Genomic DNA, 27,115 nt, shown 5'->3' on the forward strand with positions numbered 1-27,115 from the left:
CCCGCTCTAATGACGCTCCGTCCTTTAAATTCTTCCTGCTCATACTGAGGGGTTCTCAGTCTAGGCTGTACCTTAGATCACCTGGAGAACTCGCCCCAGGCCAATGAGATCAGGATTAGAGCAATTACCTCTTCCCTGAACTGGTATTTTTTAGAATCACTCCAAAAGTGACTTAAACAGCAGCAGGGTTGAGAGCCACTACTCTGTACACATCAACCAGCCCTTGAGTGGATCTTTGGTACTGCCAATTATTTTATGTCTACCATCTCCACTGAGCTTTCAACAACCTGAAGGCAACTACCTAACACCTCCACGTCTCTCCTACTTGGTAGCACAAAGCTGAACACCAACAGCTGGTAGGATAACTGGCATCCCACTGAAAAGATACTTAATGTAGAACAAGATACTGAAATCAGGATGCTGAAAAGGTGGTAGAGTGGGTCTAAAACACAAGAATCAGAAAGCATAGGTCAAAGAGGTTTTTATAAAAAAAAAAAAATGGATAGGCTAGAAAAAAATAGTATATCAGAGGAAGACAATCTTAAGGAAAAAGACTTTTAACCACCTAAGAATTCCTTCCTTCCTTCCATTACTTACTGCACCAGATACAGTCTTCACGTCTAAGGCTAAAGTGGTAACACAAACACAGTTCTGGGTCGTAACCTCAGAGAAGATCCCTACAGACAACTCCAATACAGTGTGATAAATACTCCAGTGGAAGAAACACAGGCAGCTATGGGCTCATGCCAGAGAGGCACGTGGTCTCATCAGGCATTTCATTCCCCTGGGCAGATTGTCCTTCAGCTGAGGAATTGGAGTCAGGCTGCCATCATTTTAAAATTCAGTACATGTGACCACTTACATTGATCATTAATCTGAGGAAGAAAGCATACCTACCGCTGACATAAACATCCCACTCTGGGTGACACGTATAACTCTCCTCCTTATGTAACAGTGATTCTTCTGGTACAAATCTGTCTTATATGAGTTTGGGCAGCATTTCCCCTTGATCAGCTATTCATCAGGCTTATGATTTGGCCCTGATTCCCCCTAGCCAGGTTCGATGGAGGCCTCAGACCTTGGCATGTGACAGATGAGATTCTACAACCACTGACTACAGGATTCAGCGACCCTAGAGGTTCGGCTCCAACAATGTACCTGTGGCCCAGGGCCGTCATAGCTAAGGCCAGGTAACAGCCAATGGGCATGCCTGCCTTAACAGCCTTCAGGAGAGGATGAAACGTGGGTGACTCTGTCATGTCAGGCACAGTGCTGGAGAAGGAGACAGTTGGGCGATTCTGCTGCATTCCGTAGTCGTTTCTGTGCAGTTTCAACCTCAAGATCAAGTTCCAGGCCCACTGGTTAAATGAGGTCTCAGGTGTCTCTCCGTATCGAACAATACTGGCCAAATATGAAACCTAAAACGATTATTTATTTTAAACCACATTAGTCACGTACACATTAAGTCAGCAGGCTCACCCGTCCATCTTTTTTTGTGATCAATGATGCCCTCGAAAGTGAGAACATGTTACTCAGTGGCATTGGGTGTTTGTGACACTAAATTAAAAAGTCATTCCTCACAGTGACTACTTCTGCTTACTTGCTAGTCAAGCTGAGTCAACTCAACCAAAAGAGTCATAATATAAAAGTTGCTACACAACAATGGTGTGCTGGTAAAGAAATTTAATAACTGGCTGGAGTGCAGGGAGCTCATTTATAATGTTTGCCAATTTTGGTGGTGCAAAAAACTCTCACCATGGTCAATTTCAACCTACTAACAGGTTAACAACCCGGCCTGCAAAGTTTCTGACATCTTCCTGGGCCAGTATAAGCCAGCTCCAGCACACCACTGTGGCTCAACTCTAATTCCACAATATTAAAATGGTCACATGTAAACTACTTCTTAAAGAAAAATCTTTATCCAACCATAGAACTGAATTTCAATATATTAAATTCCTAGAAATGTTATTAGGAAACCTGAGGGTACACACTGTAACTTTATCCACCCAAGCCATTCATAATAAAGACATACGTCCTCAATATGTAAAAGAAGGAAATACCTGCTTCATACTTTCAGAAAGAAGCCCAGCATATGGCTTCTGTGAAAGGTATTTCTGGTATGCTTCGAGAATCATTAAAGCCACTTCAGCATGGACTGCTTGATCCAGATGAAGGGTATCCTATTAAAGAGAAAAATAACCACAAAGATGGCATCTTGAGATATATGTATATCTGAACCAAAAGACTAGGCAGAATAGTAAAAAAGGGATCTTGGATACAGAAGCTAAATTTTCTAAAAATCACATCCCCTAACAATGAAGTTTTAAAATGACAATAAGGAAAAAAACTGGCCGGCCTGGTGGCTCAGGCAGTTGGAGCTCCATGCTCCTAACTCCGAAGGCTGCCGGTTCGATTCCCACATGGGCCAGTGGACTCTCAACCACAAGGTTGCCAGTTCAACTCCTCGAGTCCCACAAGGGATATAGTAGGCTCCACCCCCCTGCAACTAAGATTGAACACGGCACCTTGAGCTGAGCTGCCGCTGAGCTCCCGGATGGCTCAGTTGGTTGGAGCGCAGGCTCTCAACCACAAGGTTGCCAGTTCGATTCCTCGACTCCCACAAGGGATGGTGGGCTGCGCCCCCTGCAACTAGCAACGGCAACTGCACCTGGAACTGAGCTGCGCCCTCCACAACTAAGACTGAAAGGCCAACAACTTGAAGCGGAACGGCACCCTCCACAACTAAGATTGAAAGGACCACAACTTGACTTGGAAAAAAAGGCCTGAAAGTACATACTGTTCCCCAATAAAGTCCTGTTCCCCTTCCCCAATAAAATCTTTAAAAAAAGAAAAGAAAAAAATTTGATATCTTAAAGAACCACTTCACTACACCTAGATAGGTATGGACCTGAGTCATCCCAGACCCAAGCCATAAAATGTATCCTTGAAGGTAACCTCCTTCCCCACTCTAGACTTTGGGTTGTAAGTTTAAGGACACTGCCACAAAAGAGGAAGATGTTTGATTATTATAAAACAGGAAGGTACTTAATATTTAAGTCTATAGTCCCTTTTCTTGTTCTACCATCATTGAAAATATAAAAAAATACTCAACAACACAGGTAAAAATATTCCTTCAGGAACCTGAAGTTCCATCAAATTTCCTACTCGGTCTTCCTCTGAAGAAGTGCATTCCTTATCCCTCTCATAGAAGTTGACTTTTCTAACTCTAACAAAGGAGCAAGGAGACTCTCACAGCGGAGTCTTCATGCAGCTCTCTGGGAGAGAGGCACCTGGGGTTCTGTTCACAAGCAGAGACTGTGAAGGTGGAGAAAAGCCCCTGCAGCCTCACCCACCAGCATGTGAGAGAGAGAAGTCCCACATGGTCAGGGACACCCTGGGGGAAAAGCTCCCTGGCTTCAGTTTCCTCCTCTGTACAGGGGTCATGGCCATGCAAACCACACACGATGGCTGCCTGGCCTCAATGACTTGCTCAGAACAAAAGCTGGCACACAGTTGGAGAGGACTGAGTTCTCTCTCATTTTCCCTTTAAAATCTTTAAATATTTTGATCAAGGAGCCAACTAAAGCCTAGGGTAAAGAGTCAGGAATGGTTTAACAGTCAAAATCACTTGACCTGACATCTTTAGAGACATGACAGGTAGCAAGCCCTTAATAATAATAAACTATTAATGAAACTATCACCAATGAGTACTTCACGTGTGCCAAAAACTTCACATGTATCTTAACTTGTTGAATCCTCACAACAACCCTTTGAAGCCAGCTCATTAATACTGATGCTTACAGATGAGCAACTGAGGCCCAGAGAGTTCAGGACGCTTGCTCAGAGTCACACAGCCAGCAGGTGACAGAGCTGGGATCCGAACCCAGGCAGGCTGGCTCAGAGCTCAGGCTCTTAACCAATGCACAGTGCTTCAGGAGACAAATCTGGCAATGGCATGCAAGACAAAACCCAGGAGAAGAAGGACCAGAAGAAGGAGAGGCAATTAAGAGGAACTGCAGTAAAGAGCCAGAGATAAAGCAACAGATCTATAAAGAAATCATCTGTAAAGAAAAAGTGAAGAACTCTGAGTGTGGAATAACTTATTTTCATTTAGAAGACGCTCACTCTGCAAAACAGAATTAAAGAGAAGATCCTAAACTCTGACACAGCTAAAAAAATTTGCAGACTTTGCAAATGATACTCAGAAATGTTGATGTTTTGAAAAAACGTTTCTTTGAAACTGATGGATGTAGAACCACCAGTCTCTAGGGAATGGTTTTAACACATACCTGTTCACCAAATCCCCAATTCAGTCCTTCTAGAATAACACAGGCCAATTTGTTCTTCACCATTGTCAGGTTATAATTCAACAGCCAATCCCGAATCACAGCTATCTCAGAGGCAGAAGGTCGCCAAAGATACAAAGGCAATTCTTTAAACAAGTATAAAGAGACCTTATTAAAAAGGAAATGATAATAATTAAAATCAAAACTTCGGGACAACCCTATATTACTACAATACTGCATTATTAAACTGCTTGCAAAACTTTTTCTCCAAAAAAAGTGGAGTTTTGTTTGATTTTTAGACAAATGAAATGGACAATCAAATCAAATGAATACCGAAACTAATGATAACACCAAAAGCACATTTTGCAATACTTTATAAAGGTCAATCTTTTTTCAATATGTACATTGGTACACTTCTGTTTAGGAAAACCACCATACTAAGATCCAAATTTAAAGTCATGACAAATCAGGGGTAGGTAATTCATTTTACAAAAAGAGCACTTTAAATAATTATTTCTTCTATGTTATTTAAAAAGATATTTCTATCAACTTCAAAACACTCTAGGGAGGAGGAGCAAGGAGTGAATGGAGATCAAAATGAAACAAGATCTACCATGAGCTGGTAATTGTTGAAACTGGATGTCAGATACACAGCAATTCACCATACTTCTCTACTTTTCTATCTATATGAGAGATTCTATAATAAATTTAAAATCCTGTTTACAAGAATTCTATAGCCACTTTTTAAATAACATATCCATGTATGCAAATTAAGATAAATCTAGTTTCACTTAATACAGTTTGCTTTGAGGGAGACTGATCAGAAGAGCTATTCATTTATAATCTCTAGAAAAGTGCTATGGAATGGAAATACAATGCAAGTCACAAAAGTAATTTTAATTTTTGTAATAGTCACATATTTTAAAAGTCAAAAGAAACAAGTAAAATTAATTTAATAATATATTTTAATTCAATATGTCCAAAATATTATTTCAACATGTAACCATTACAAAAATTACTGGTATGTTACATTTTTTGTTCACACTAAGTCTTCAAAACCCAGTGAGTATTTTATATTTATAATGATTCTCAATTTGGGCTCACTACATTTCAGGGGCTCTACAGTCACATGTATCGGACAACACAGGTCTAGAACATACATACCAGCATTTTTCAGGTTCCTACATGGGACACAAAACAAAATTTGAAAGAACAGTAGAAAGAATGAATTTTAAAGAGATCTTTCCTTTTCTTTGTGTGTGTATATTTGTATGTATATTTAGTTTTCATAAAGATTTATTAATAAAAGTCTTGAATATTCTGAATAAAATAGTAAAATAGTTATTTTTAAATAAAAAAATCCTACTTTATCTGGTATCTGACAGAAAGAGCAAAATGATGGTACTAAATCAATGAGTAGAGTAACGAGATCTGGAGAGAAAAGTACCTATCCCAGCTACATAAAATAATGGTATAGCATGTATCTGCCCACCAAGAATGAAAGGAGGCTATCAGGAAAGACCCCATGTACATTAAAAGGCTAACAAGGGAATATTACCCATAACTCTGTGCCAATAAATTCAACTAGTTAGATGAAATGAAAAAACAAAAATTCCTTTGGGCCGGCCCGGTGGCTCAGGCGATTAGAGCTCCATGCTCCTAACTCCGAAGGCTGCCAGTTCGATTCCCACATGGGCCAGTGGGCTCTCAACCACAAGGTTGCCAGTTCAATTCCTCGAGTCCCGCAAGGATGGTGGGCTCAGCCCCCTGCAACTAAGATTGAACATGGCACCTTGAGCTGAGCTGCCGCTGAGCTCCCGGATGGCTCAGTTGGTTGGAGCGCGTCCTCTCAACCACAAGGTTGCCGGTTCGACTCCCACAAGGGATGGTGGGCTGCGCCCCCTGCAACTAGAAATGGCAACTGGACCTGGAGCTGAGCTGTGCCCTGCACAACTAAGACTGAAATGACAACTTGAAGTTGAACGGCACCCTCCACAACTATTGAAAGGACAACAACCTGACTTGGAAAAAAAGGCCTGCAAGTACACACTGTTCCCCTTCCGCAATAAAATCTTTAAAAAAAAAAAAAAAAAAATTCCTTTAAAGATATAAATTACCAAAACTGACTCAGGAAAAATAAAAATCTGAACAGTTTTCTGTTTAAAAATTTCAAGACTGTCCACAAAGAAAACTCTAGACCTAGATGATTTCACTGGTAAACTCTATAAAACATTAAAGGAAAAATGCATAACAATCATACAAAAACTCATAAAAAATAGGAGAATATTTCCTAACTCACGTTATATAGTAAATATAACCTTAAAATCAACAAAAACAAAGACACAAGAAAATAAAAGTATAGATTAATATCCCTCATGAATATGTATATGTAAAAATCCTCAACAAACATTATTATCACACTGAATCTAGCAATACATAAAAAAAAAAAAAACTATACACCATGATTACATGGTCTTTATTACAGGAAATAATGATGGTTCAACATTTGACCACAACAATTTACCACAACAAAAAAGGATACAAATCATAAGATCATTTCAACCGAATGCAGGAAAAGCAACTGAACACCCGTTCATGAAAAAGCTCAGCAAACTGGAAAAGGAAACTTTTTCAGCCTAATATATAGAGCATCAATGAAAAACCTATAGCTAACATTATACTTAATGGCAAACTTTCAAACCTTTTCCACTATGATAGGGAACAAGGCAAGGATGTCCACGCTCACTACATCAATTCAATATTGTAATAAAGAACACAGTCAATGCAATAAGACAACAAAAAGAAATTAAAGGTCTAACACTTGGAAAAAGAATCCTAATAAGAACTCTCAACAAAACAGAATATAAAAAAAAAAGTACCCTGTAGTTTTTCCAAGTGACTATAAGATGCAAGGGCCCTTTGTAAATACAGAGCCACAGAAAAATACTATCACTTTAAACATTCCTCTTAAAGTTACGACACATGACTATCTGCCATTAGAAAAACTCACACATTACAGCCTTATTACATATGATGAGGAAAATCTTCATTAAATGTATGTTTTTTTTCACATGGTACACCCAAACAATGGGATACTATTTGGTCATAAAAAAGAATGAAGCACATGCTATATACAATATGGATGAACCTGAAAAACATGCTAATGAAAGAAGCCAGTCACAAAGGACCACATATCGCATGCTTCCATTTACATGAAATGTGCAGAATAGTCAAATCTATAAAGACAGAAAGTAGATTAGCAGTTGCTTAGGGCTAACTAGGAGGGTAGGACAGAGTGTGATGACTAACGGGTATGTGGTTTCTTTCTGAGATGATAAAAATGTTCTAAAATTGATGATGGTGATGGTTGTACATATCTGTGAATGTACTAAAAATCACTGACTTGTACACTCTAAATAGATAATTGTATGATATATGAATTATATCTCAATAAAGCTATTACTAAAAACTACATAAAGATTACAAAAATGAGTGACAAATGACAGAAGTAATCTATATCCGTCTTGCTCAACTTAAATTACTACTTTTAATTTTGCTTTTGACTGATTTAAAAGTGCCTTGTTTCTTAATCAACGTTGTTTCTTCCAAGTATAAAATATAAGAATTATGAAAGCCAAACAAAATTATGAAATAAAAACGGTTAATAAACGGTAGGCTTTATAGTGAATTATTTAAAGGAGAAACCTGTTATTGGAGGAGGCAGAAAGGTCACTTGGAGGAGATTAAAGAAAAGCAATCACAGCTTTTTATAAGCACCAGCTAATCCCAAGTAGGCATAGTGAATGGCAAAGAGCCTGGGACACGATAAATGTTCTCTTCATCCTGTTGTGCCGATGACTCACTCACTCCCAACATCCTTGCTTTTTTCCTATTGCTCCATTTCTCCGGGATTCAAATGGAAAAAAAGGCAAAACAAACAAACAAATAAACAAAATCAGTGCTCTTACCATTCCAACCTGGTCAATGGTGTCTTGAACTCTATCCAAAAGGATAGAAATTATCTCAGGGTGAACAGCAGTGATGGCCCCTAAGAGCTCTCGACCAACCTTTGAAAAAGTCTCTCTGGTGGACAGGGTGACATAAGATACCTAAAAGTGGGAGGGAGTGGCGAGAGAGTACTTTTAATACCAATTACCAGTCAAAATTCATTTCCATAATTTATTTAGGACATTTTCATGTAAAGCAAAAAGCATCTCACATTGAGTCTCAGTTCACACCGGGTTCAGAAAGATGTCAGAACTTCAGAGAACAAAGTGTCTACCCTGAGGCTGGAAGGTGGGAGGAGAGGGAATCGAAGGGAAAGGCAACTACTGTGTAACAATGACTTCAAGTGCTGGATTCGGAAAGTACATCCCAAGGTAGCGATAAAATAATCCCTTCTGTGTCAAAACTTTCCTAATTTGAGAAAATCACTAAAATGATGAGAATCAGAATGCATTTCATGGAAATACCTGTTTCTTCCTACAAAATAAGATCCCCAACTACAAGAGCGTCTAAAATATCAGCGTTTACCAACTCCTCTTGAACAATGTCTTCCAAGCTACAGGCTACAATCCACTGATGCCAATGCCCAGCATTTTTTAATAAAATAACAGTAAAGTAAAATAGAATAGAAAAATGTGAGTGCATCCTGTAAGATTAAGTATTGCTTCAATTCACGCATGTGCTTACACATGTACACACACAGTATCAGAAGGTAACATAGAATGTAATTTTTACTATAAATACTGGTCAGAATACTTGAAACATTATTCAAGAGCATAAATATTACTTTAGCAATGGATCCGGAGAATGCCAAGATCCATTGAAAAAGAAATGCAATTTTATGTATGTGAAAATATACCTTCTTTCCCCCTCAATTTTTTCACACCATGAAGACGGTCTGAAATTCCAGATCCATCCAGGCTTTAACCTCATGCATGGTTACAAAGTAGAAGTATCAGAACAGCTTCATAGAGTATTTGATCCTGGAAAAGAACTCATCCAGTTCTGTCGTTCTTAAACTGGAGTACTGGGTGGAGGATGATAAGCTCTGAGAATCTTCTTCAAACATAATTTTACCTGAGTTTACTTAACTATTTTGGAGCAAATATTTTTTATGAAGATAAATAGATAAATGACAGCCTAAATTGAAAATTGGTTTGTTCTTTTTTGTAATATACACAAAACTCCAATGAATATTTTGGCAACCATTTTGGGTTATGTCCCTACATACCCACGGGTCCAAAATGTACTCTCCTCCACTGCTAAGGGACAGCTCAGCGGAAAAGGATCTCATCCCAGCCTGTCATTTCAGAGATGAGGAAACTGAAGCCCAGAGTGCTAAGGCATCTCTTCTGATGTGAGATGGGCGATTAATAGCAGATTTAAAACAAACCCAGGCCTTCTAACTCTAGATTCAGTATTCTTTCCATCATTTCATTTAAACATTTCACGTGACTGGCAGGGTCGGAGGGGGAAGGCGGAGACAAGAACAGACAGTATAAAAACTGAGTGCCAGGCTGTGCCAGACTGTCTATTTCTTACCAAAACTCACTATCAAATGTGAAGAGATAGGAGGGGGAAATTGAATGGGTACGATTCGTATTTTCAATACTCCTTATAGCAAAATCATGTCCCTTTCACTCTCTCTCTCCTCCCATGCGTGGAGTCACGTTTTTTAAAAAAAGCAGTCCCCGAAGAATGGATAGGTGGACAATCCAAAAGGAAATGGTTTTCAGCTGACTTCCGAAACTGCATGTTCTAACCTCGTATATCTCCAGAACAATAATTTTTACGAAGGCTTCATCCACATCGGTTCTTCTGGCCTGAGCCATCTGAGCAAATGTCGTCAGAAGGCAAATCTCTTCCGAGCTATTCATGGAAGAAAGGCACTTCGCAAAGTTCACAAAATGTTCTGGATCTGTAAGAAAATTAAAATGGGGAAAGAATAAATATATAGCACTTTACTCTTCCAGAGAAAAAGAAGATATAAAATTAAAAGACATTTAGAAATATTGAAAGATACAAAAGCTCTTTCTGGAGTTACACAGTGTTCCTGGGTCTTTCCCGTGTATGCAGGAGATACGCATTATTAAACTTTAACTTCTTTCCTGCTAAAAGAAAAAAGGAAAAAAAAGGCTCTTTCTGTGTTCCAGATTGGATTTCTACAAGCATCAGGAAGAAAGCTGGGCCAGATAAAACTCCAGCTCTAAATATAATGTAGCCTCAGAGGCGACATTTAACATCTCCAAGCCTCAGTTTCCTCATCTATCTCAAAAGGATATTTCAGATTAAATGACATGTCATTGGTGAAGTGCTTTGTCAACTGCAAAGCACTACTTCTGTCACTAGGGAGACATCTTCCAAGGCGCACTTGAAGCTACTGGGTAATTGTCAGGCACATGAGTGACAACCTACTGACGAAAACCGGTAAGACTGGCAAACTATCAGCACAAACACGGCATTCCGAACAAGAGAGATTTGATTATAAAATTTAGGGCAAAAAATTAATTATAACCATGAATGAAATACTGATGAACGGGACACAAAGTATATATGTTTTGCCAGTTTCTCAGAGGATACCATATGACATTTTGTTACTAGGGGACAGTACTGACAAACAGCTTTGCAACACGTGCCAGAAAACTAAATACTGCAAAGGCAAGTTGTATGGAGGGAGGAAAAAAAAAAAAAAAGTGTTTAGAAAATATATTTTCTGATGGAACTTTTCACAGCAAGAAGGCAACAAGCCAACAATTCTTTTCCTGTGTGTACGAACTTGAGAAATCAAAGACAGTGAAGGAAATTTCCTGTATTGTCAGAATAACTCCATGGGGCACTGACCAAGCCAACTTTCATTTCCCATCCCCAGACTGCGTTTATAATAGGAATGACTATCCAAAGGATAACGAAAATTGGAATTATCATTCTAATAGTCAAAAACCACAAATCCGTTTTATTGAATTTCAAAATGACCCCATGAGTACCCAGAGTAAAAACATCCTCTCTTAGTCCTTCTAAAAGTAAAGAGAAGAAAACAATGAAGACAAGAGACACGCAGGTAAGCAAAGACGGACGCTGCCTGGTTCGGCACGGCTGTACCTTGAAGATGCTTCTTGCACTCAGCGGGCTGGAGGGCAGTGCAGAGCTTCCCCAGATCCCCGCTCTCTACCTGGTGCATGAGGTAGAAGAGCTTCCAGAGCATCTGGACCGACAGCGTCCCGAAGGGCATTTCCGACATAAACAGCCAAATGCCAAGTCTGCGTGATTTAAAAAAGCAGGAATCATTTTATGTCCGTCAATTTCACCACATTAAGAAAGCAGACAAAACTTCAGCTCTAACAGGAAAGAAAAAAAATTCTTAAATCCCACTACAGCAATTTTTCTAACATGCTTCAGGCATAAACACCTTGAGGATGGATAACGACAACAGGAATGCGCATAAAGCCCTGGGCCTGTGCCGGGCACTGTTCTAATCACCACGTCATGCTATAGCATCTCATCCCATCCTCACGAAAACCAAGGCAAGTACTATTATCGGTATTATCCCCAGTTCATACATGAGGTTAAGGCACAGAGAGGGTGGTAATAAGAGGCAGAGCTGGGTTTTGAACCAAAGAGCCTTTTAAGACGTGGGTGACAGAGAGGCTGCACGGCTGTGGATATAAGGGCCTGCGCCCGCATACAGGTGCACACGTAGTAGGTGGGAGGGGACTTGTACGCCCTGCAGGGACTCCTCAGTCATCACCAAGTGCAGTTCAAGCTCCTCGGCCCTGCGTTCAAAGGCCTCCACAATCTAGCTCAGACCCGTGTGTCCAACCAGAGCTCTCTGTGCATTCAGAACGAGGCCACTCCTGGACAAGCCTGGACAGAACCGCCAACCTCCAAGCCCCGTCACTCCATTTGTGAAGCCCTCCTCTGACTTCCTCCTCAGCACTATTATAGAATCCCATCCACGTCCGACTTGGGCATTATCATTCCCTGTACCAGTGGTTCTCACACAGCAATAGGCCGCAGAAAAATCACCCACAGACTTCGTAGGAAATGCAGGTTCCTACACTCTGAAAGCCTGCCTACCAAGATCCTGGTTTTGTGGGTCACAGCTGGGGCCCAAGGATGTGCACTTTTTACAGTCACCCCAGGCAACTCAGGCTCAAGTGGTCCTCAAACCACACAGTGAGAAGCACCTCAGGGTACTGTGATTTATGTATACATGCTAACCACAACAATTTGAGAGCAGAAACCAGGTTCTGTTCACCTTTGTAAGAGCAGTATGTAACCCAGAGCCCCATATATTAATTATCCGGTACCTAAACCAGTATTTCGAAAACAGTCAACACTCAAATGTGGGTTAAATTTTTATGCTATGTGAATTTTATCTCCAAAAAACCTAAATAAAACAGGGAGGCATGCAAAAATTGTTGCTATATTTCAGGCAAAACTACAAACAGGCCAATTAAAAATAAATAAAGCTTATTAACAGAAAAAGACAAAGAAGTAGTGCTTGCCTAACACATGTCAATGAGCCATCAGGCCACTTATGGTCCGAACCACCAGCTAAACTCCTAAGCAAAAGTTGAAGAAATTTCTCTAAGTTTAGGTGAGCCAGGCTTCTATCTTAATAAATAATTATTGTAACATCTCACATAGGGCCTGACACTCTTGTATAACGGATCCCAAAACAATCAGGGAAAATTGTAGAGGTCTTAAAAGTAATGTCGCAAGCAAGTGCGTATGTCAGGCTACGAACTTCCCTATATGGCAGACACGCAGTAAGTCTGGCTTAGGTTGCTGCTATCTGTCATTTGGCTTTGGTTTGTCTTCTTTTAGGTTGGGGGGATAGTTACTGTCAGAAATTTCTATTGGAGTGCCAAATAAAGTTAAATTTCATGGCCTGAAATACATTAACTTCTCATATAATTTCTTCCCTAAAATAAATTTCCTAAAATAAATTATATTCAAGAACAATAGTTCTCAATATTTTAAAGTTTAAAAGTTATTGTCTTTGTTAATTACAAATATAATGTTACAGGATGGTTCACAGCTCAGAATACAAAAGCTAGTAAGTAATCAAGGTGAGAGCTTTGCCTCAGCTAAAAAGCACAAAAACCAGTGACAGGAGATCGGAGCTGGAAGACTCTTCCCCAGGAGCAGGCCAGCTTCAGTGGGCAAGTGCTCCTGCACTGACCCCCGCGCAGGATCCTGAACAGGGTTTAGTGCACCTCATAAGACTTCCAAATTTATGGACAGTATAGAATGTGTGACAAATGTAATCTAAAGATAAATTCCTAAGCCCAAGTTCTGTTTATCTTAGCTCCATGCCTTTGGAGTACTTAAAAGTGTAAGACTTAGTCAAGGAATCCTCATTGCTCACTAAGGAAGCAGTTATTCTGTTCTGTCTGAAACCACAAAAGAATCACCATTTACATGTGAAAAGTCCTTTGTGGTTTAAAACGTATTTCCACATATTACCACATTTGATCCTTGTAACACATTCAGAGGTTGATGAATAGCTAGTATCACGCTCATCATTTCCACTTTATAAATGAAGAAAGTGGGGGCACAAATATTAGGTGACTTGCCCAAGGTAACAGTACATGGCACATCAAGACTCAAAGCCACTGCACGACATACAATCGATAAGGGGCTAAGGCTAAGAGGCAAAGGCGTACAGAAAGCTCAGAAGGGAAAGGTGAGGGACAGCTGTCAGTTCATGAGTGGAGCTGAGCTGGGTAGGAGGGGGGCCCTCATCTCCCAGCAGAGGGCACATGCTACGGCAGAACCCGCTCCGACACTTGGACAGAAGCTCGGAGTGCAGGGTGCGCTGCTGGGCCCGCCTCTGCCGCAGATGTAACCTAGGCGTAGGAAGCAGCAAAACGCATGATCAGAATACAGCATTTGCACAGCCAAGACGGGGGACCAAGACCCATGACCGTCCTGGACCTGAAAACCCTCGCAGTAGCACAACTTGAACAATCAAGTCAGCAAATCATTTGTACCGTGCACTGAGCACCCATTGTGCCTCACTGCAGGCACCAGACATGGGTATGAAACAGAATTCATCCCCTGCTCAAGGCTACCCCCAAGAGTTCAGGGGCGACAAAACTGAGATATCAGAATCCAGTTGTTTAAAGATTAAAAGAAACCTGAAAGAATCATTTCAGTCAATACTACAGATAAGGAAACTAAAAGCCCATGAATTCGCCAAAGATAAGGAATAGATGAAATACACGAAGACATTACTACAAGAGCTCTTCTTCAGTCAATACTTTCACGTCAATCTTTCTCACTAGCCAGAGTCATTTCTCAACAATTATCATCATACCTCTTACCTTTTGGCTTTCAGCACATGTAGGACAGCTCTCAAAAACAGTTCATCAAACTCAACCTGTAGTTTCTCCACGGAATAGGGCTCCAGGGCCAAGCCCAAGCCTCGGTTGTGGCTCACATACTGTGCCCAGTGGTCACTCACATAACCAAGGGTCATCCTGAGCATGAGGAAACACAACACAGCACTCTTCATTAACGAGCTCAGTATCGGCAGCTCTGTATTGTATTTGAAGCACGAATTTATTCAACACATATTTATTGAACATCTACTATCTTCTAGGTTCTGAAGGAAACTCACTGGAGCGGAGGAAACCCTACCTACTCACATGGAGCTTACTTACATTTAGTGGAGGGCAAACAGACAACAAAGAAAATAAAGTACAATATATACTCTGTCATGTGGCTATATGTGACATTGAGAAAAGTAAGTAGGAGAGGGGAATAATGTTTTTCTGGAGGGGGATTGGTTGGGAGCAGGGAAAGTCCTCCCTGAAGAGGTACATGTGCGTAAAGACGGGAAGAAGTCACAGGGGTATCTAAGTGAAGCTCATCCTGGGCGAAGAAACACCAGTGTGAAAGTTCCAAGGTTTGTTCGGCATGTTGGAAAAGCAGCAAGGCAGCTCGTGTGCTGAAGCCAAATGCGTGAGACGGAGCCTGGCTGGAGAGAAAATGACAAAAGCACCAGGAAACCAGACCATTTATGGGCCCTGGAGGCCACTAATGGACTCTCGCCTTTACTCTGCATGCGACTGGGGGCGGAGTGACATGAGCTGACTCACCATTCACAGGGAACACTGGCTGTTGTGAGAATAAGCTGGGAGAGGAGTGAAGGGCAAACAAGGGCAAAAGCAGCAAGATAAATAAGGAGGCTACTGTGATACTCAGAGAAAAATAACTGAGAACGAACTAGGGTGGTCGCGGTGAAGGTGGTGAGAAGCTGGGTTTTGGAAACACCATGTTTCACTGATTCAAAAGGACACACATCTTTCACACTTTAATCTCTGCAACTGGAATGGATGTTAAAACTGATGGCATGCTGTAATTTGGCAGCATTTTTTCTTTCTTAGTGGCACATAACATACATCTTCAGATTGGTAGTAGCTGAGTTTTGATAAAAAATGTATTTTGAAGGTAAAGAGAGGTGGGCGGTGGCTCAGTTGGTTAGAGCATGAGATCTGGGCAACGGGGCTGCCAGTTCGATTCCCATATGGGCCAGAAAGCTGCGCCCCCTGCAACTAGAATGTAGACAACAAGCTGCCACTAAGCTCCGGGGCGGCTGGATGGCTCGGTTGGAGTGCGTGTTCTCAACCACTAGGTTGTCTGTTCGACTCCTGCAAGGGATGGTAGGCTGTGCCCCCTGCAACTAAGACTGAACAACGGCTACTGGACTTGGAGCTGACCTGCACCCTCTACAACTAGACTGAAGGACAACGACTTGGAGCTGATGAGGTCCTGGGAAAAACACACTGTTTCCCAATAAACTCCTGGAAATACACACTGTTCCCCAATAAAGTCCTGTTCCCCTTCCCCAATTAAATATTAAAAAAAAAAAAAGAAGGTAGAGAGATGATAGAATTAGCTATTAGATGGGATGTGGGGTGTAAAAAAGAAAAGTCAGGGATGACAGCAGATGTTTTGGACTGAGCAACCAGAAGAATAAAAGTTGCCACTTAGTGAAATTGGGAAGACTGTGGAAGGAGCAGGTTGGGAGGTGAAAAGAGTGAGTTCGCTTTGGGAATATTAAATTTCGATGTTTGTGAGTCATCCAAGTGGAGGTGCTAAGTTGGCAGCTAGATATACAAGCTTATGAGACAGGTATGGGCTGGAAATATAAATCTGAGAATTGAAACAGTGCTTATATGATATTTAAAGACATGAGAATAGATGACATCCCAAGAAGCAATTTTGGATAAAGAGAGGAGATCCAGGGACTGAGCCCTGAAGCCTTCTAACATTAAGAAGTTTGGGAGGTGAGCATGAAATGACCAAGGAAGCAGAAAATGAACCACCAGTCAAATGGAGGAGAAACCAGGAGACTGTGGTATCCTGGAAACCAAGCAAAGAAAATGTTTTAAGGAGAAAGTAATCAATTACGAGAAAGGCTGCTGTGTGAACTATGTGAGAAACCCAAAACAGGATGCAGACTTAGAATTGGCCAAGGGATTAGCAGCACAAAGTTCATTAGTAACCTTCATTCTTCAGAGATGTTTGGGTAATGTTGGGGGAAGAGCCTGATTGTGGAGAGTTCTAGCGAGAATGGAGGGAAAACACTGGAAGCAACAGCTGACCTGAGGAGAGGGACCTTGTGGAAAACTGTCCTACAACTGGAAGCTATGAGAAGAATCTGTGATAAAGAAAAGTAAGCAGGTGGAAAACAAAGAAAGAATAATCATAATATACCACAATAATTAGCTGCAAATATTTACATAGAAATAACAAGGTAAAGAGTGAACATTGATCTTAAAACAATAATAACAATGTCTTTCCTACAGTTATTGTAAGAATAAAATGAGAAGGCATAGTCCTGGCACATATAAGCTCTAAATACACACAAACACCATGCATGTCAGCCCAAGGATCGATTTTACCTTACTTACCAAGCAGAATCAGAAAATGAACATCGGGACTTCTGATAATAAATAGATAGGCTTTTAGCTCTTAAAAAATTACTCTCCAAGTCACCAACCCTCCATCTCATTTCCATTACACTCTACTGAAGGCCTTCTCTAGACCTTGAAAGTGACCCCCAGCCTTTCAGGGCATACTATAATCATTTACCTGGCTTTGTAAAGCTGATGGATACAAATCTAAAATAAATTAATTAAAATCAATTTTGTTTTAGAAACAAAAATGGGGAGAACTTTTATATTTTTTTGGAGGAAAGAGAGATTGGAAGAAATAATAATGTATTTATATGCTGTAGAGAATAACCTAGCAAAATATTAAAAAAAAAAAACTTGATGCAGCAAAGAGGATATAAAATTAATTCAACGAAAAGCAGTCTCAAAATTTATATTTAATAATAAAAGCATAAACCCATTTTTCACTCAAATAAATGACAATGCTTTCCCAATTTCAAGACAGTAGTCATTGATGAAATCTTTGCAACTTTCTTTAAAAGGCATCTAACAGAAACTGGAAAAAGAATGAGAGAAAAAAACAGGGAAACAATGACACAAAATAGCTATTGCTGATTTCCCATAGCTAAGTGACAATCCCCAGGAACAAGCTAGGAGGTAGAAGAAAAGAGAGAGGGAAGGAAGTGGAGAGAGCCTGCATTTTCCTTGACCAAGTTCAGTTTGTCTGGCTAAGTTCAACCTAGCAGCTGCTCTGAGGATCTTGATTCCAGGACCAATTATCTAGCAGTTAAATTTGAGATAATTAAATATTCTGACTGGAAGCATTTACAGAATTCCCATCAGGTAACTGATGAAAAAAAAATTCTTAGTTTTATGATAAATAAGACCGGAAGTATACCCCTCAATGCCCATCCTCCCAATTATGTAGCATCTGTGTCTGACCAGGGTGAAAGCAAATAGAAACGACGCACCAACAGCAGTATTACCTGATCATATAACCAATTCGCTTCACAAACTGCCTATAGCGTGCTCTATTAAAGGTTTCTAACCCCACAGCCAGAAGTTCCACTAATGAGTTAGCAAAGGCAAAAATTTTCATCATCTCTTGAGGTCTTGTTGTTTCAGGTAAATAATCACCTGGAAGTTAAAATCAGAGAAAAGGAAAAAATTATAATTACTAAGGAAAAATAACAAAGGATACAGTAGAGATCCCTCAATGAGGAAACAAAGCCAAGATGGAGAAGAATTAACAATCCCCTCTGGCTCCTATGTCAATGTGAATTGGGAAACCTGAGACAAAGTACAAAATTAAAAGTTCATTCAAGCTGGGCCACGTGCTAGCTAGTCACCCTTTTTGCACCGAAGCACTAAGTAGGAAATGACAAGCACAAGAGAAAGGAAGGAAGCCTCATCAAAGTGTGATGCAGTTAGCTCTGGAGGGTATGGCCGGGCAAAGGGGAACCTGAACCAGGAGCCCACACAAGGTGTAAGACTTGATGCTGAGTTCCTGTTTGAGCTTGCCACTAACACGTTTTACATATGACAAAAGATATTAAGCCTACCTTTTGCCTTAAACCCAAGAAGATGTTGAAAGAGTTCATGAAATGGGAACTGTGATAAAAGGATAACCAAGTCATCTTCATTAAGGAGAATCCAACTGGTCTCAGGGTCTTCATCCTAAAGAGAAAGATGCAAAAGCACGTCAGCTGATTTGATGAGATCACACTTTGGACTAGAGTTACAGGAGCCAAATTATCACAGGTCTCAATCATACATATGTGGTATTCTCATGAGTCTTCCAGGACTTGAACATTTAAGATCCAGGACAGAGATTTATAATATCAGTTCCAGAAATGGGCTGCAAATCCCCTGAAACTGCGATTACAATTTTATGTGTATCTAGGTCATGTCCATTCTTCAATGGCTAAAACCGGTCTTACTAAATGTCCATCCCAAAGATGTTTTAAAAAATTCCTCTAGAGTGGGGATCTTACGATAAAGCTCAATGCTTTGACAACATCAGTGAAAGCACCATTACTAGAGTCCAAGTGATTTTAGCTACAAGTCTCTGGCTCTAAAACCCAGGTCTACTGCTGAACTCAACAGATTTATCAAGAAGCAACTAGCACTTGCTTCGGATGACTGAAGTTCTGTCACCAATCAGTGCTGTTAAAAGCAGAATAAAAACAACAGTCGTCATACACGGGGATTAGACAGGGGGACCTTCGGGGGGTTTTGTTTGCTACAGAGCACTAAAGTCTCCTCAAAAAACAAGGTGATGTGATAGCCTAAGGTATCCTACACTCAAAAGAAAATACAGTCATTATTACTAATGAAATTGTATAGATCAATACCCTGATACTCAGAGGGTTAAGACCGAGGTCTCCCAGGTGAGTGTCAGGAGTTTCAAACCCCGGAGTTTCCATTATTAACCACGACACTCTGGACCAGCACTGCCCAAAAAAAGCTCTGAAATGACAGAAATGCTCTGTGTCCAAAATGCTAGCTGCTGGCCACGTGTGACGGTTCAGTTCTTGAAATGCGTGTGACCGAGGAATTGAAATTTTAATTTTATTTCATTTTAATTTAAGTAGCCACAGGGAGCGAGTGGCTCCCGTATTGGACAGTGGAACCCTGGAGACGCTCGCTTACTTGTTCCTTTGTTAACGTCTGTCTCCCACACAAGGGAACGTCTCTGTGCCTCAGATTCCGTATCTTATAGCTTATAGAGAGGGAAATACCGTGTAGGGCTGTTGCGAGGATGTAAGGAGTGTGTGCGTGTGCGTGTGTGTGTGCGTGTGTGTGTGCGTGTGTGTGAGAAGGGCTTTGAACATAGCCTGGCACACAGTGAATTCTCAACGCTTCTTAATTGCCACCCTCAGCATCACCGCCATCGTTGCCACTGCTCCTATCGTTAGGAGGCTCCAGAAGACTCAGGACGTGGTTGTTCACTGGTGAATCCCCATTCCCTAGAACATCCTTGGCACATAGCAGGAGCTCAATAAATATTTGTTGAATGAAAAAAAAAAAAAAAAAAGAAAATGCAGTAAAAAGATCCAGAGATCCTGAAGAATCTATCACCTCAATTTCAACAAGGGACTAAAATAATTCATTCATAATTTCCTAAGTCATTCATTTTACCCTCTTATGTGTCCTAAATGGCTAACAAACAAGAACCTCAGAAACTCGTAGAGCAGTAGTTCTGAAATCTGACTGCACATTACAATCACCAGGCAGGTTTTACACACTTGGATGTCTGGGTGTGGGTGTGGGCTAGGATTTTAAGTGGCCAAGGGTGGTTCTAATAGACAGCTAGTGTCAAGAAACCACTGATGTGGGTAACCCAGAGTACCTTCCTCCCCATAGCCTTTTCTGGGTTAACAGCACTCCTGATATTCTCATCTACTCCCCAAGTTCCTGAGTTCACTCAACATTCAGTGAGTCCTAACGAGAAGCCGGACACCACTGCAGGTCCTTCATCATTATCTGTCTCCGGGATTAAATGCAGGAAGCCTGCTAGAAAAAAAGACTCTCTCTCTCTGCTTAGAATTTAAAAAAAACAACAACAACCACCTGCTCCACCATAATCTTTAAAAGACAGATTTCCACCAGCTCCCAAGAAGCTCTCTTCAGGATGGCTGCTCAGAATCTAAGCAAGCTGTCCGCACGGCCACATCGTGGACCACATGTCACCACCTCCTAGAAGCCCCAGGAAGAGGGAAATGATCGTGAAGGCGTTCCCCAGTCCTCATGAGCACTTGGGTAATTACACAGATGTGACCACCACAGCTGCCGTGGCTATCTTTCCACCCTTTCTGCAGACTTTCAATTTCTTTTAAAGAGAAGTTTGAGTAAATCCAGCCCCTGGCCATGCTGGACAAGCACATCAAATGAGGATTTGGACCATAAAAGCATGAGGGCCGATAACTAGCTGAAGGGAAAATTCCTTACAAATACACTAACATGGGCACAGTTCAAAGGACGGATGTTATCTTGAGAAATTGGATTTTGATCATTAAATTCTCACTAAAAACGGAGAACCATGTTCAACCTTTCAAATGAGAAGATCTGGATAAGTTTGTAAGAGTTAAGGCAGAACCTTGGTAAGCTCCAGCTCTTTATTATACAGACTCAGGTAATCTGTAGGTAAAATCTCAAGCCCAGAAAATTATGATGACATAAAACACAATCCTAATTTAAAGTTTACATAATATGTAAATATTTCCAGGTTCCAAATTCTTCTACCTCAACAGGGAGATATTCTAGAAAAGGGTGAAAGCACAGCACACGGCTTAGAGCACAGGTTCTAGAGTCTCCACCATTTAATGACTATGTGATTTGGAACAAATTCCTTCACCCCTATACCTCAGCTTCCTCATCTGTAAAATGGGATCACAACAGTATCCCATTGCCTCATGGGATTGTTGAGAGAATTAAATGAGATGATATGTGGAAAGTGCTTGGAACAATACTTGGCACATAATAAAAAGAGCTCAAAAATGATTAATCAAAATAATACAGGCATGACGAGTTACCTCTTCTCCTCCCTCATCAACTAGTGTCCACGACCCAGACGCAGGCCCCGGGGAGGATGGCTTCCATTCACTGGGCTTCATGTGGCACAGGAACTCTGCTCGATTTCTAAAGGACAAGCGAAATCACTCCAATCACAAACACAGAAAGTCCACACACGTGCGTTCTGGATCATCTACTCACCCTGAAGAGTCAGACATTGACCCAATCTTCAAACGGTTTAAATTAGCAAACAAGAAATAAGAACTGACTAAAACTCAAGGAGACCAAAATGTCACTAATTTTAGTACAGAGACCACGACCATTCTGAATTAGTAATGGTGAGTAATTGCAGAAAAGTAGTGACGCTAGCACCGCTCCTGCGGTGGGACCTCAGTGGGACCTCAGTACTTATGAACTGCTGCAGTACGTTAACTCTAACCAGGATTACAGAATGTTGCCAGGGAGGTGCTTTACTGCATAAAAAAGGATAGTCCGCAGGTAATACAGAAGCTTGTTTAGAGCAAAACAGTACATATGAACGCAAAAAAAAAAAAAATTTTAAGTCATATCGTATCTACTCTGCATCCAGGCAGTGAGAGAGAGGAATCGGGAATTCCTGCCAGCCAGTCTTTCACAAAAAGTTGCCTGAACCTGATGAGTAGGTGTAACGAGAAGCTTCTTCTCTTAGATCACAACTCAGTTCTCAGTCCTCTGTTCCTTCCTCTTTAGTCTGACCCTGAAAATTCATCAACTCCTTCCTTTAACCAGGAACTTTCCTCCAGGACTTCCAGCTCTGCAGCTCTCGTGTTGCCTTTCAACTGAAGGAGCTCCAATTCTTAAGCTCTAAATGTGTCCAACTGTATGCCTCGATGACTGCAAATTTTCCTCCTTACAAAACAGCTCCCTTCTGTCTTTTCTGTCTCCTAGGGCTGCCAATACCTTCTGGGTTACTCGGACTCAGAAGTCTATAAAGTTATGTCCGAACCACTCCTTTCCCACATTTGCTTTATTTAGTCAACTGCTTAATCCTTTCCTAGGAAGATGACCTTTAGGGTTCCCTCTTTGTCTTTCTCATTACCATGACCCCAACTCGGCGTGGAGGCAGACAGGCTTCCTGGGACTGAAAGCCAGTGGTGGTAACTGTTCAGGTCACCCAGACAGAGACTCTGCCTCCTCTCCCTGTTAAGGATGTGCCCTCCTGATGATGGGTTGGGTTCCAGAGTCAGGAGAGCCAGATGTCTATAATTGTAATTAAGCAGAAGCACACATTGTGCCTCAGTTAAGCCTAAAGTTCCTTAAAAACAACTTTTAACCTTGTTCAAAAACCCTCAGTTGCTCAAAAGCCACAGCATATAAAATCTAGATCCCTGTGTCTTAATGTCAAGGCCTTCTATAACCCAACTCCACTATTCACCTTTACTACCATCTCCCACACACCCTTCACTCCAGCCAAGCTGACCGCCTACCTGTCCCCTGGACAGCGGTCCTTACCAATACTTTGGGCCACTGCTCACTGTTCTCCCCACCTACGGTACCTCTACGCCTTCCTATTGCAATCTGTTCCATCCTTCTACTTGGAAACCTCTCTGACTACTCCCCTCTACTTTCTTTATTCTCCTCACTGCATCCATCATACCGTGTTTCCCCGAAAATAAGACCTAGCCAGGCCATCAGCTCTAATGCATCTTTTGGAGCAAAAATTAACGTAAGACCCGGTCCTATTTTACTTTAATATAAGACCGGGTCTTATCTAACATAATATAAGACCAGGTCCTATATTAATTTTTGCTCCAAAAGACACATTAGAGCTGATGGTCCGGCAAGGTCTCATTTTCAGGGAAACACGGTAGTTTCACAATTTAGCATTTAAATCTCAGTGGCTTTTTGTTTTGTTTTTCCATATGCCACTAAATCTGTTCTTCTCAGGAACTCAGGAACAGGTAATTTTTTTTTTTTTGTCTCCCCACAGCACCTTTCACAATGACATATGTGACACGAGAGGCAAAACCACTAAAAGTGGGACCCAAAAAGGTTAATACATAAGAAGTTAATAGGGTCACTTTGAGACAAAGGATATGAAACCCAAAGAAAATCTGCAATGTTCTGGAATGCTCACACTTCCCTTAGCAGTACTTTGGATCTGGGGAACTTAGGAAACCAATAATCGTTCCATAGAGAGAAGCATTTCAATTTCTACTTCAAAAAGCTCTTCCACACTTACTTGACAGGTGACATTAGCAGGGCAAGAGACTGCATAAAATGAAAGACCCCTGATGGGTTATTCAACACTTTGATCTGAAATCAGAAAAGGAAAATGCATACTGTAGAAAACCAACAACCCAGTATCCATAATCTCAGTTCACCAGCATTCTGACAAAGGGAGCTATTACGAAAACAAAGATGGAACAGCAGCTAATCCACAAGAGAACACAGCTCCTGGGTTACCTGGCAGCACTGATTCAGCTGCACTCAAGGGCAGAGGTAGCTGAGCAGTTTACATCAACTACCTGTAATAATATGAGACATGGGGCAATAGCACTATTTTAGTCCAAAAATAGTAAAAAAAAAAAAAAAAAGAAAAAAGGTAACGTGGCGAAGTTGGACTTGGCCTACAGTTGGGTTCTCCCCATCTGAGTGGTTGCAATGAATGACAAAACAACCCGAGGCAAGCAGCAGACAGCAGAATCTATAAACTATATAACCAACACCTCAATTGATTATGTGAGAGTTGATCACACAGACCTGAATTTCTGCTGAATTAAAGAACATTAAGGTGCTGGTTGTTTCTATTTTACCTGTACCAACTGTGGCGTGAGGCGGATTAATTTAAAGAAGTTGTATTGGGTATTACAGAAAAAAGTCCTGCGAGCCTTCCCACACAACAATTTTACAGAATTAAATACCACTGAACCTACCAAGCCAGATACAACTGAACTTTTGCAATTCTATGTTAATTTCAACAATTATGGGTAGCCCACGAAGTTTCAGCATAAAAACTCCTACAAATACATACTGGATATATTTTTAAGAGTCTTATTTTAAATATCAATATTTTTAAGTAGCCTTTTTTTTTCAAAGCAATTTCTTCAAGAAAACTGTTCAACAAAATCTCCCACTCATCTATCCCTCAAAACCTGAAGGCTATTCATCATACCTGGATGAAAGGAACAGCCCATTTACTAACACCAGCTGGGCATCGAAGAATATGGTTTAGAAGGAAGAAGTGATCTCCAGGACAGCCAACTCTTTGTAACACTGACACCTGAAAAACAAAGGACATACAATTTCACTATTTAAAAAGAAGAATGTATCTAGAGGTTTAGTGAAATCACTTATCCAATGTTTAAATACATGTGATCTTTCAAAAGAGTAACCAAACATAAAACATACTACTGACTTGAGTTTCTACCACAGACGTACACAGAGGTCTATGAATCTATGAGTAATATGATAACAGATATCTTCAGTAGTTTCTCTGCACACCCAGTTTTCACATCTGGCAAACTACAAATTGCTAACATTCCTGGCCGTACGTGAGTAAGACAGAATTCAAGTAATCTATTCTCAGTTCGCAATTGTTTCTCAAATCCAAATAAGTATGCTTAGAATGTCACCTCATATTTAAGACCTCTAGTATGAATCTAAAAAAAGGCGTACAAGACAGCCGCACTGAGAAACATAACCAACAAATAATCCATCCCTGTAACATATCTCTTTCCTACTTTTCTGATATCTTTCTTTTTCGCCTTAAAAAAACTTTTTTAAGTATAAAAAAACTTTTTTAAGTATGACTAAGTGCAACATTAAACCTAAGATGACAAAAAGAAATGATGTGGGAAAATTTGAGATCAGATACCTATATTCTGAATATGCATTTAGTCTTAAATTTAGCATGCTTGCCACATTTCCATTTCCTCCTATGTTGAAGCCAGAGATCATTCAACATAAAGTTTATCAGAGGGAAAAGTCCTTTGTGCTTAATAATGCACTGGGTAAATGTAATTTATTTCCATGTCATGATCCAAGACAATGTCACTAACTCATTAAATGAAACTGTTGAAGAAAACAAGAAGAAGAATACTTAAGTTACCAGGGAAATAAAAGAAAGCCTGTCATGTCTATTTCTGTTCCCTTACCAATTTCTGCAGCCAGAGAAGAATATCGTCCTGGAACTGGGTATCTTCATTAACTCTCCTGGTGAACAGGAACAAGACACTGATGCACTCCTTTAGCTGACACAGATCAGAGGGAATGCTTTCTGCCTGTTTAGAAGCTGTAAATTAAAGAGAGAGTTAAATGAATCCCACATAAATGGTGCTTGGGGGTGGGGAGGGAATATTCATTATCTTCACTTTAAAAAAAAACTTCAAAATATTTACTTTAGATAAAAACCCAAGGAGAAAAGTTGCATCAAATTATTTGAATTTCTACTAGATATGTAAACCAAAAGAGTAATTTAACTTTATGAAGTATTTCCAAGCAAGGGAAAATTAACTTCATCAGATTTTTTATTTAAAAATCAGCAGATCTCTGGCCCAGCCCCAGCTCTTTGATGAGTTATGAAAACAGTGGGGGGCGGGGGAAGGATATTTTTACTTTAAACAACCCTAGTCTCTCTCCCAGAAATAAAAATTACTTGATTCAATTATAATAGCATATTTTACACATAATACAGTAAGCCTTACCTTCTTAGAACCCAAAATAAAATGAAAAATTCAGAACATGATAGATCCTCTGGTGAAAATTAAGTACAATAAAAACAGCCTAACTGGACAAGTAAAAATAAAGTACAAGAGACAGAGGATGAAAAACTTTTCTGATGATCAGTTCTACAATCAAAAACCGTCCGGACTCGACTTCGTAACAAGCACATAACTTAGGACAGTAAGGGACATTAATGACGAAGAGCGAGCTTTTTTGGCTTCCTAGAGAAGCAGAGAATGACAGCCATGGGGAATGCAGATCTGGCAGTAGAAACCTCTAGAAAGGTTGTTAAGGCAGGTCTCAATCCTATACTAGGGGGATAAGGTACAACAGCCAGCACACGTGGTACCTTGTAGTACCAGGCAGTGTACAATCAATTCAACTAGATGGTACCCCTCAATTCTTTTTGCGTTTCAGGCTACAAGAAAGAGTGAGGCTTTCATTACTTACGCACCTTGGCCTTGCTGTTGAATCGCTAAAGATCTCAGAACAGGCGAACTATTGAGCAATGCATAGATGTAAGACTCCACTTGCAACCTTGAGAGCACAGAAGTGTAAGAGTGCAGAGCCAGCGTTTGGTGGAGGTGCTCAGATTTGGCATCAAACAGCTTCTTTAGCTCCCCCAGCACATTTTCACTCATCTCTACTCTTTGGTAGCGATGATAGCCTGAAACTTTCACTTGATCTGCACAGATACCC

At 40.5% G+C, this 27,115-nt stretch overlaps 1 protein-coding gene across 1 annotated transcript in view; it reads right to left on the reverse strand.

The window, feature by feature from the left end:
• EPG5 (ectopic P-granules 5 autophagy tethering factor) overlaps window positions 1–27,115 on the reverse strand; it is a 97,127-nt gene that overhangs the window by 56,587 nt on the left and 13,425 nt on the right. Inside the window, exons 3-16 of the mRNA XM_033087157.1 lie at window positions 26,871–27,114; window positions 25,849–25,985; window positions 24,867–24,974; window positions 23,934–24,007; window positions 21,733–21,838; window positions 18,760–18,874; window positions 18,184–18,334; window positions 14,621–14,776; window positions 11,391–11,548; window positions 10,055–10,209; window positions 8,255–8,395; window positions 4,290–4,454; window positions 2,061–2,180; window positions 1,159–1,418 (exon numbers count right to left, since the gene is read on the reverse strand). Of these exons, the coding sequence (XP_032943048.1) occupies window positions 1,159–1,418; window positions 2,061–2,180; window positions 4,290–4,454; window positions 8,255–8,395; window positions 10,055–10,209; window positions 11,391–11,548; window positions 14,621–14,776; window positions 18,184–18,334; window positions 18,760–18,874; window positions 21,733–21,838; window positions 23,934–24,007; window positions 24,867–24,974; window positions 25,849–25,985; window positions 26,871–27,114 (2,090 nt within the window). The remainder of the gene's footprint in view (window positions 1–1,158; window positions 1,419–2,060; window positions 2,181–4,289; window positions 4,455–8,254; window positions 8,396–10,054; window positions 10,210–11,390; window positions 11,549–14,620; window positions 14,777–18,183; window positions 18,335–18,759; window positions 18,875–21,732; window positions 21,839–23,933; window positions 24,008–24,866; window positions 24,975–25,848; window positions 25,986–26,870; window position 27,115) is intronic.

The sequence above is a fragment of the Rhinolophus ferrumequinum genome, chromosome 19 (genome assembly GCF_004115265.2).
Source record: "Rhinolophus ferrumequinum isolate MPI-CBG mRhiFer1 chromosome 19, mRhiFer1_v1.p, whole genome shotgun sequence".
In the NCBI taxonomy this organism is placed as follows: domain Eukaryota; kingdom Metazoa; phylum Chordata; class Mammalia; order Chiroptera; family Rhinolophidae; genus Rhinolophus; species Rhinolophus ferrumequinum.